This window comes from Hemitrygon akajei, chromosome 5 (assembly GCF_048418815.1).
Source record: "Hemitrygon akajei chromosome 5, sHemAka1.3, whole genome shotgun sequence".
Lineage (NCBI taxonomy): Eukaryota > Metazoa > Chordata > Chondrichthyes > Myliobatiformes > Dasyatidae > Hemitrygon > Hemitrygon akajei.
In genome coordinates, this window is record NC_133128.1 from 74,948,680 (window position 1) to 74,960,379 (window position 11,700).

At 37.7% G+C, this 11,700-nt stretch overlaps 1 protein-coding gene across 5 annotated transcripts in view; it reads left to right on the plus strand.

The window, feature by feature from the left end:
• Window positions 1–7,333, plus strand: part of rab9a (RAB9A, member RAS oncogene family) — a 75,323-nt gene extending 67,990 nt beyond the window's left edge. For 3 of the 5 annotated variants that reach the window (XM_073045788.1, XM_073045786.1, XM_073045787.1), the window contains 2 exons: window positions 3,130–3,157; window positions 4,865–7,333. In XM_073045788.1, the coding sequence (XP_072901889.1) occupies window positions 4,903–5,508 (606 nt within the window). In that variant the 5' untranslated portion in view covers window positions 3,130–3,157; window positions 4,865–4,902 and the 3' untranslated portion in view covers window positions 5,509–7,333. Of the gene's footprint in view, window positions 1–3,129; window positions 3,158–3,185; window positions 3,394–4,864 lie in introns of those variants that run through there. The other 2 variants (XM_073045790.1, XM_073045789.1) reach the window with 2 other exon arrangements.
• The last annotated feature ends 4,367 nt before the right edge of the window (window positions 7,334–11,700 follow it).

Consider the following 11,700-nt stretch of genomic DNA (forward strand, 5'->3'; position numbering starts at 1 on the left):
TAGGGACTTTCTACAGAGGCACAGTTGAGAGCATCTTGACTGGCTGCATCACTGCCTGGTATGGGAACTGTGCTTCCCTTAATCGGAGGAATCTGCAGAGAGTGGTGTGGACAGCCCAGCACATCTGTAGATGTGAACTTCCCACTATTCAGAGCATTTACAAAGACAGATGTGTAATAAGGGCCCGAAGGATCATTGGGGACCTGAGTCACCCCAACCACAAAACTTTCCAGCTGCTACCATCCAGGAAACTACCGCAGCATGAAAGCCATGACCAACAGGCTCCGGGACAGCTTCTTCCACCGGGGCCATCAGACTGACTAATTCACTCTTACAATTATATTTCTGTGCTATATTGACTGTTCTGTTTATTATTTATTACAAATTACTATAAATTCCACATTTAGATGGAGACATAATGTAAAGATTTTTACTTCCCGTGTATGTGAAGGATGTAAGAAATAAAGTCAATTCAATTAAGTATGTAAGCTATAGAATGACAATATTTTTAATACATTTAAGATGTAGATTGAATGGGCAGAACCTAGTTTCCATTTACCTTCAACCCCTGCAATTCCACATAAGTAATCATGATGGCAGACATTTTGGATTTGTGTATTCTCAGCACTTTACCATGGAAAAGTTTGAAGTTACCTGTGCATATTCTGAACAAGCACTAAATAATTACAGATGCGGGAGTTCATTTTGAAATTTTAATTCAATCATCTAGAAGCATTTACAATCACAAAAGTTGTATTTAATTATTATAATATTTTCCCTTCTTCTGCACTGGGGACTCCTGTGGAGTTGATCACCAATTTCATAATCCATTTTACCTTTTTAATTAGTGCTGTATCTATCTCCTTGTTCAAACCTCAATTTTAAGAGTAAATATTTTAATTTTCTTTTCTCAGAATTACATGTGCTGTCGTTTTGATTAAAATGCTTACCTCTGATCTGTTCAATACTTAATTGCCAAAATCAGTTTTGTGTGTTTTTTTTCCCCTGAAACTTCTTCCCAACAGCTTGTTATCAGTATGTTACTACTGTGATTTGTTTTCACATTCTTTGAAAAGCCAAAATCATTAAACCTGAGGTCTGGGCTCACTGTTCACCATTTTCTCCTTTCCTTGTTCCAAGGGAGATCTAATGTGAACTAGTTTTCTGCTCCTTGGCCAGAATCTTGATCATTCTCAGTGTTTACCATAATTAGCTCGAACTGAGATTTACATGGTATTTATTCAGAATTGTAAAAAACAGTTATCTTTCTCGCAATGTACTCTTTTGTTTCCTAAAATGGTTCAGCATTTGATCAGAAATTACATTTCTTCTGAAATTTATGTTGGCTATTTTCTACTATTGTAGAGACATTGAAGTCTTATGAAAGTAGATGTAAATAATTAATGTCATATTGAAGCATCTCTTTGCTTTATTGCCCTTTTCTAAGCACCAAATTGGCCAAGTTCCCATCTGCTAGTACACTTGGGTGTCTCTATCATAATGGATCCCAGTATCTCTCAATCTTTTTAATATTCATCTAAATATATAGTCCCTTTTTGATCTCTGAGCTTCGATCACAGTGAATTTTCATACTGTTGCTACTTTTTTTGTTTTGGAATATTTTCCATTTTGTATCCTACTTTAAATTTGCAATATATTTTGGTATGCTTCACTTCTAACCACCATCTTCAATGACCATCTTTTTACTCTTGTTGGCTTTTAGTCAGCCGTTTTGTTTCTTCAGTGCTCCTACTAGCTTTTCAGGGCTGCAATATCTCAGCCGTAAAGCAGTGAAATACTGTATGCCAGTGATAATAACCTGATTCTGATTCATTGTATTGATTCCAATGTAGTTGTTTTGGTGAACTTTTCCATTATAAGAAAACTGTTCTGTTTCCCCTATAGCATCTATTTAACTATTTGTTTAGTCTGAAGTTGTTTGTTCTTTCTCCTCCATGCTAATCATTATATCTTTAGAAAGTTTCAATTTGATCCTTGTTATACTTGTCTTTTATCAAAGTATTGAACACTCTCAGACTATCCAACATAATTAAAGATTTTGCTCTTTCCCTTCAGTAGTTTTCCCAGCTAGCATTCAAAGATCTGTGTAACAGGGAGGAGAAGGAAATAATTGAATTAACATTGACAAACATTAAAATAAAGCCTCATAAAACAGTACCATGACAACATTTAGAGCAGCAGTTGACAAAAACAATGGAGAACAAGGTTTCAATCTTGACCATGGTTCTTTTGGAGCAGTGGACATTTCCCTAAAGAAATGGGAGATGCCCAAGTCACTCAACTGTTCCATAGACTTACTAGTGCTTACCTTTTTAGGGACTGGTTTTACACACTGCAATAAAAAAAAACCTTAACCTTCTGCAGAATAGTTTTATTCATACAACTGCTGACTTCACTACATGAAGTTGGTGACTTGTCAATTCAGTCAGTCCATTTAAACGTATCATTTTTCAAGGTCTTGATTTAAAATTAAACATGTTAGATTAATAATTATGTATTGAATTGCAAGTAATTCCGAAATGAAACAATGTAAGTGGACACTGGCCAGAAACGTTGACTGTTTACCCTTTTCCATTGATGCTGCCTGGCCTATTGAATTCCTCCAGCAATTTGTGTTGCAAAGTAAATTTAGGTTCTTTTCTCTACCACCTTGTATAATTAAAGCACAACCTTAAAATAACAAAGGTGTGTGGGGACAAGTTTCACAACTGTAGGATAAGTGACATTGACACCTACTTCTGTGTTTCAAAACAGGCAAATTGAACAAAGTCCACCTCCCTCCTCCCCACTGATTCACTGTATCCCACATCTAAAATTTGTAGAATAGGGTCCCAGCAGTGAATTTCTTACTTTCCAGGCCCTGTTGTTTTCTCCTCACTACTGCGCTTATCAGAGGGGATTTTGTATTGTCTTCTGGGAATATCACTGCCCTACTGTGACTATGCGGCTAAAAAGAATAACATCACAGAGGGCATGGCATGTCACACAAAGTATCTGGAACTGCATCGTAGTCAGCGCTATACTGATGTACACTAAAAATGTTGCATATAATGTGGAGATCTTGGAAAGTGATTAATTGCAGCTTTTTTCCATTTTGTTTTTACACAGAAATCTAATGATGCAGTAATTTGAAAAGGTATGGAAAATTGACTTTTTTGAAATTCTATTACAAATTGAAGGTTGAAAATGTACGCAAGAGGAGCTACTAAACTAGTTTTGAGTGATTGTGATAATGCTTTAGGGAAGCTGCATGGTAACCGGTCCTTCCAGCCCAATGAGCCCACACTGCCATGTTACCAATCAACTTCCTAACATCTTTGGAATGTGGGAGGAAACAAGCGCATCAAGAGAAAACCCATGCAGTCAAGCGAGGCACGTATAAACGCAGTGAATTGAACCCTGGTTGCTGGCACTGTAATAACATTATGCTACCATGCCAGCTGCTTCTATTTTTTTTAAGGGCTATAGCACAGTTTGCACCACCTAATTACATACGTGTGGCATCCTGATGAAACCTTTACGGACAATGGTGGAATTGAACCCAAATTGCTGGCACTGTAATAGTGTTATGCTAAACACTATGCTACCAGCTAGCTGCCGGTAGGGTAACACTCATGATGATTTTAGACTCAAAACTTGGGTTCACAAAGTTACCTATATAAAGTTAGCAAACAATTTTTTATGAAATTGTAATCTTGAAGTTGCCACTTTGGGTAAAGATTTTGTATTTCTTAACTGTGATATTTGTATGTTAGAGAAAGTGTTTGAGTGAAAAATAAGTGGTATTGGCAATACCAAGTGTTTGGAATGACAAGACACTTTCTGATCAAGCATTGTGGTGTAAAGCCAGCTAAATGGAAGGATTTTAAATTTTACTGACCCTCATCCTTCTGGTGGCTCACACTATCACCCCTTAACCCTCACCTGATTCCCTCCCTGCCCCTTATCCCTTTTCCTTGCTTCTCTTCCATCCTTTTTGCTTTACCTTGATTCCGTTGGGGGGGGGGGGGGAACCCTGATAAATCAAGAGCATGTACTCTAAGAAACCCAACTGCATTATAACGGAAATCTGTAAATGCAGTTTTGTAAATTGAGGAAACCCATAGTGGATTCTGGATACGCTGAAACTATAGTGTTCTTCACTCAGCTATAACCTGTACTTTAACACTAATTGAACACGTGTAATACAAGCATCCTTGAGCATGAGCAGTCAAACTGCCCACAGCTTATCCAATTAAAATTCATTTTTAGCAGTTTTGATTTTTGGTAATCTTACTATTTATTTCCATGAATTAGTATTTTAAAATGTCCCTCAAAAACACAAACGTTCAAATCAATTCATTGAATTGGTAGTGTATTTCACATTTGTTTGCTTCTTGCCCCTGTGCCAGTGTTGTACTGACTGCATAGTTTCCCTGGTGGAACACAGCAGGCCAAGCAGCATCTATAGGGAGAAGCACTGTCGACATTTCGGGCCGAGACCCTTCGACAGTGCTTCTCCCTATAGATGCTGCCTGGCCTGCTGCGTTCCACCAGCATTTTGTGTGTGTTGCTTGAATTTCCAACATCTGCAGATTTCCTCGTGTTTGCATAGTTTTCCTGTCCATTTTTAATCTCACTGCATAGATGATTATCGCATTTGATATTTATCATGCACCCTCCAAATAAGTGCTTTACCTCTGTTCAACCACCTCACCTCTGGACCCTCTTTTCCTACTTTTGCTTCTGACTTCACTGTAGGCTTCTGATGGATTTTGATCACTTTTGATTATCCTTAGTCTTTGTACATGGTATATTTTCATGAAATAGATAACGAATTCCTGTTTTTTATATTTTTTTACAGGTTGTTTTGATTTCATCAATTAGACGTTTGAGGTTACCATGGCTGGAAAATCAACATTGTTGAAGGTTATTCTGCTTGGAGATGGCGGAGTGGGGAAAAGTTCACTCATGAATAGATACGTTACCAATAAGTTTGACATACACCTGTTCCATACAATAGGGGTTGAGTTTCTAAACAAAGATTTGGAAGTAGATGGACATTATGTGACAATGCAGATATGGGACACTGCTGGTCAAGAGAGATTTAGGAGCCTTCGGACACCATTCTATCGAGGCTCTGATTGTTGCCTGCTTACTTTTAGTGTGGATGATTACCAAAGCTTCCAAAATTTGAGCAATTGGAAAAAGGAATTTATCTATTATGCAGATGTGAAGGATCCAGAGTGTTTTCCATTTGTGGTTCTAGGTAATAAAATTGATGTCAGTGAGCGGCAGGTTTCGGCAGAAGAGGCACAGGCTTGGTGCAAAGACAACGGCAATCATCCTTACTTTGAAACCAGTGCAAAAGATGCCACCAATGTCGCAGTGGCATTTGAAGAGGCTGTTCGGCGAGTTCTTGCTACGGAGGATAGAGCTGACAGTTTCATGCAAACAGACACGGTGAATTTAAACAGAGGAAAGAAGCAAAGCTCTTCCTGCTGCTGACTGATGGGCTGGATGCAATGAGCTGTCCACTATGTGCCATTGATTTACTGATGTTGATTGGGATAGTGCAAATCTACTGGGACTGTTTTGAGGAAACTGGTGTCTGTCAGCTGAATGAAACTATGTTCCAGTGGTTGGGAAAATATGTGGATATATGTGCACATATTACAATGCCATTGTTGTGGGTTATCCCCTGATAACTGACATATCCATAGTTCAGATGATGGCATTTGACAAAACGGTTTTAAGTTTAAGATTGACCAAATAATGTTAAGTTACACACACATTAAAAAGAACAAGAATTTGGGATTGGTACAGTAGTGCTAACTAAAATGAAAACTATGGATGCAAACCATACTGTAGATTGAAATGTTGGTTGTAAGCTCAGAATTAATTTTTTTCATCTCTCTAACAACCACAGGTTTTGTGTTTTGGTGCTTCTGACCCCAAATATGCTGTATTGCACTGTAAATGACTTTTTTCCTTTATTAAAAAATAACAATGAAGTATTTACAGGTATTGAATAGAAACCTGCCTACTTTCATTCCCTAATTTTAACTGTAACTGAACAGTCTTAAGAATGAACATATTGTTCTGCTGAACAGGGTACTTTAATTGGTACGAAAATGTCTTCTACATGGTGAGATTGGATTGTTGCAAAGTCACATAATCACAAGGTACTGATTCATGTTTGGGGAAAAAGATAGTAGCTTGCTTGGTGGTGCTGACAGGACTATTTGCTTGTGTTGATGCACAATAAATCAACAAAAACTTTGAGATTATAGAAAATGTTGTAAAATGCAGTGTATTTTGAATTGATTTGTCATGACCTGAAATCTTCAATTCCTTATAAATTAACTTGCCTTCAGTACCATTCTGCAAGGTGTCATTGCATTAATTTATTTCCCCCTCAGGGTTAAATGTAACCTGTATGCAAATTATGCTTGTAAATGCTATTATTTGGGGGAATGTAATGGTGTCATATGTATCAGATTACATAAATGCTATCTCTATGAGATTGTCTTGGTTTTTTAATTCCTGCACTAAATTTAAGTTGCATATGCGTACTTTGCATGGCAGAATTCTTCTAAGTCTTGGGAAACCACTGGCTAATGGCTTAGTTCTAGACTTTAGATTTATTTGCTGCACTATGCTCCATTATATACAAAATCAGGTTTTTTATGCATAACCACTAAAAATATTTATTTTTCTATCACTTTTACCTGTGGATTTTCCTTCCTTAGTCATGAGTAATAGTTCCAAATGTGCTTTGAGACCTTGTTTTGGTACAGCTGAGTGTGTTCAATGCAGCCTGGTTGTTCATTTATCCTCTGTTGTATCTGACCACTGTAGCGTTAGTAGAGATCAGTATTTGCATGTAGGGATCATTGAGGCAATTAATATTTAAGACTCTGGTACAGTCAGAGGATCTTGAATTTGTATTATTCTCAGTGTGCCATTTATAAGCACAAAGAGCGAATTATTACAGTGTGGCCGGATGAGGCTTCATTTGGCAAAACAATGGATTCAGTTAGTGAAGGGCAGAGTAAAATTTAAAAATAAAACTGCTTTATTCTTGAGCTTTGCTGCAATAAACATTTGTCTTACTAGCTGAATTATCTCATTAACCACATTAAAATTTGTCCTTGACTGATGTAGTACTGCTGAATTATACAATGAAAAGTAGTTGGAAATAAAAGAATCATCTTGCTGTGATATTTTTTTTAAAAATCAATGCTGAAAGTTTAGGCACTCTTATGTGTTTAGTCTGCCACCATGCTTTTTGATCACTGCTTTTATTCACTATATAAAATTCTTTAATTGATTCATTTTGGTGTCTTTCTTTAGTAATTAACTTTTTTGTGCAGTATGTTTCAATAAGTTATACTTTGCAGTTACTTCACTTTATAGTCACTGGAAATACTTACTTCAAACTACAAGCCTGTACCAAAAGCATGAGCTTGTTTGAAGTATGTTGTACAGCTTCAACCTTTGTTCAATAATTGTTTACTACTGGGGCAGAGACTTGAGCACATTTGTGACTTACTGCACTCAGGAATTTCTCTACTTTTTTTTATATAGAGAAACGTTACTGAAAATATTCAGTGGGTCAGGTAGCATTTGTGGAGAGAGAAATTGAGTAACATCTCAGGTCAGTAACCCTTCAACCCCCCACCCCACCCCCTTTTTCTTATCAAGATTATTTTGTGAGAAGGATACGAATTCCCTGGTGCACCAGCCATTCTGTCAACTGCCATCAGTAAAAACAGTTAAAACAAAATAATAGCAAAAGAAACTATGCTGGCAATACTTGGGGCAGACACCACGGGAAGAGGAAAACAGTTCATGGCAGAAGTTGCTACAGATGGGGAGAGAAAGAGATACAGTGCAAGGCAGTGACATAACAGGGGGTGCCTCATTTGTGAAGTGGTTTAGAGTGATGCAGTTCAGTGCATTCTGGAGTTCAGAGTTCATTTCCCGCACCATTCTGTGAAGAGTCTTGTACGTCCTCCCCGTGGAATGTGTGGATTTCCCCCCAGTGCTCTGGTTTCCTCCCACAGTCCAAAGATGTACTAGGTGGGTTAATTGGTCATTGTAAATTGCCCTGTGACTAGCTTGGGGTTAATCAGGTGTTTTTTGAGGGTTGCTAGGACAGAAGGTCCTACTCCGTGCTCTATTGCAAAACTTAAGAAAAGAAAAGCACTAAAGAGAAATTGGTGAAGACAGAGCTACTTTAAATAGTATGAACAACTCTTGATTTTTACAAAACAGCAAAGATTCTGAAGTTAAATCAAAGAATTGATTAGATAAAGTGCTTTAAGAGATGAAGTGTTCAAGTTTTGGGTGAACTTCATTGGAATAGGGATGGAGAATTAAAGTGATGTAACTGGAAGCTGCTGGCTGAAAACTGTTCAAAGCTGTGGGGTAAGAACCTAATGGAAAGTTTCATTTATCTAGAGAAGACCTCATTCTAAACAAATTAGAGCATCCATGGCCTTTTCAGTTTGGAGATCATAATGAGATAGCTTTGAAAGTAGAGTCCATGATAGAATAGATGGGGTCTTGATTATGCTGGGTGCTTTACCATATTGTTGAGAAGTGTAGACAGTCTGTAGTGGGGAGACTGGTTTTCATGATATGCTCAGTTGTGTCCACAATTCTGTAGTTTATTATGGCCACAGGCAGGGCAGTTAACATAGGATGCTTTTTGTGGTCAACAATTTAAAAATAAAAACTGGTGTGGGTTGATGTGGAAATGCTAAATTTTTTAACATCCTGAACAATTAGAGGCATAGGTGAGATTTCTTGGCCATGGAGTTATTGTGGTCGGTGGAACTGTTTACTTCTACGAACATAAAGCTCTCAACTGCAACACCATTTATTAGGAGCATTTGTACTGCCACCCCCTTCTCTTCCCCCCCCCCCACCCCCACCATCCTGACGTCAATGATCAGCTCTTTGTTTTGCTGACATAGGAAACATTGTTGTCATGGCACCACGTCACTAGGCTGTCTATCTCCTTACTGTACTCTGACCCATTGTTACTTGAGATAAGTATCATCTGCAAACTTGCAGTTGAAGCAGAATCTGGCCATGTGGTCAAGAGTTCCAATACCTTGTCCAGATGCCTGGTTGCTGCATGACTGTTGTAAACATTGGATTAATATTTCTAACCTTTACATACAACATATGAAATGGCAGTGAGTTTGACTGTGTGGAGCTTTCAGACTGTACAGTTTCAAAAATATCGATGTATATAAGATTGATTCCAACGTTAGTGTTGGTTAATGCGAAAGGTGGCATTCTGTCATAATTATAACCTGACAATAAATGCCTTGTTTCTTTAGAAAAGGAGTTCGGCTGTGTAAACTTGAATTTTATAAACTTTATTTTCATAATTCTAAATTTTAGTCTGCCAGTTAAGTCTCTGGGATCGTTTTTGGTGCTAGATTTCCTGGTATTTTGTAAGGTAGGCTCAATGTGTTGAAATTCATGATCCCCCTTTTAAGCAAAATGAAATGAAGACCAACCTTTATTACAACATGCAAGCACATTAGCTTTATTGTGTAGCTTGATGCATGGATGCACAAATATATCACTTCAGTCCATACCCTTTTTAATTGGAATAGCTTAACAATACAGTTCTACCATTGGACTTCACAGTACTTCACTCTTTGTTCTTGAGGAATTTAATCTACACAGTGAGATCACAACGTGTTTCAGGATGATGGCACTTTTATTACCAGCTATGCTTACAAATCTCAGTAAATACTTGAAGTATGATCTTACGGTCTTATAGAAGTTGGAGACACCAAAAGCTGACTGAATGTCTGCTTTGCATGTTTTCATGTCGATTCTCCATTCCACTCCCGTTGTAACCTGTCTGCCTGTGTCTCCTGCACTGTTGAGGCTGAGCAGAGGTGCTGTTTTTCAAGCCGTGTCTCCCCTATGGGTATATTGCAATCTTCTGAACTATATATAAAGTTCAACAATTTCAGGTAGTTTACTTTGGATCAGAGCTGCAAGTCATCCATTTGCAACCTCAACTCTTTTTTAACCAACATTTCCTGACTGGTCATTTCCTATTGCTCTGCAATGCACACAATTTGCATATTTCTTAGCTTGTCCTCCCTCTCTCATTGACCTATTAACCAGATGGCTTCATCAACAACTTTTACCCAGCAACTCTTGTCCTTTGCATTCTTTCCCCACTGCAGGGTGAAAAGTTAAAACTGTTTGCTCTCATTCTCAGTTCTGACAGAGGGACTCTCTTCCTTCCCACTGAGTATATCAGAAATTTCTCTCCAGATTCCTGGATCTGCAGTTTCTTTGGTGTTGGTAGTAGTCATTATAGACAGATCATTTTCACAAGATAGCTTACTGAGGGGCTCATGCACTTGATTCTGCATGGTCATTAAATTCATGTCTGAGGTTTTTTATGCTTTGTAATTGCAATTGCTGTCATGAGATTGAGGCTGGAATTAGATTTGTATTTCAAGGAATATGACCATTTTTCTGGAATCCACAAAACAAATTTACTAATAATTTATAGAGAAAGTTGATATTTTTCTCATAAATGTCTGTTGGTTTTCACATTTCTGTGTAATTTAACTGTTCTAGAATTTCACCCTCCCACCATCATTGATAAGTGCGTCCCACAAACAGAATGCATGTAAAGTCTTGCTAATATTAAAAACAAAACACAAAGATATATCACACATGGTTTTATTATAAATGTAAGGCAAAACAGCTGCAAGTTGTAAAAGTACTGTATATGGTTCTGGAGCATCTGAGGTTATTAATAGTACTTTTGTTTAAAATAATAATTGTTACCTGAAGGCAGCTTCTGTGGTGACCAAATGCAATGTGCACTTTCCAATAAATAGTGCAGCTTCAAATTGATTTTTTAAAATCAAGGTTAAGTAATTTTTTCAGTGTGTTGAATGGGTTTTGTGTATCTGAATAAGGACAAATTACTGCTGTTCCTCAGTAACGATCAATCACACAAACACGAAACAAGTAATTTTTGTCTCTTGTCCTTTAAATTTTGGTGTAACATTTTTAATGAAGATATTTTAATTAATGGACTTAAGACTTTGAAAATTGCAAAACCAATGATCAACATTAAGGATACAATTCTTAAAAATCAAATTTAAAATATGCAGAGAATGGTGGCCAGTGCTATCATGTTTGCTGTTATGTGCTGGGGCAGCAGACTGAGGGTAGCAGACACCAACAGAATCAACAAACTCATTCATAAGGCCAGTGATGTTGTGGGGGTGGAACTGGACTCTCTGACGGTGGTGTCTGAAAAGAGGATGCTGTCCAAGTTGCATGCCATCTTGGACAATGACTCCCATCCACTCCATAATGTACTGGTTAGGCACAGGAGTACATTCAGCCAGAGACTCATTCCACTGAGATGTAACACTGAGCGTCATAGGAAGTCATTCCTACCTGTGGCCATCAAACTTTACAACTCCTCCCTTGGAGTGTTAGACACCCTGAGCCAATAGGCTGGTCCTGGACTTGTTTCCACTTGACATGATTAACTTATTATTATTTAATTATTTATGGTTTTATATTGCTATATTTCTACACTATTCTTGGTTGGTGCGGCTGTAAGGAAACCCAATTTCCCTCGGGATCAATAAAATATGTCTGTCTGTCTCTGCCTGTTTGCTCAGCAGG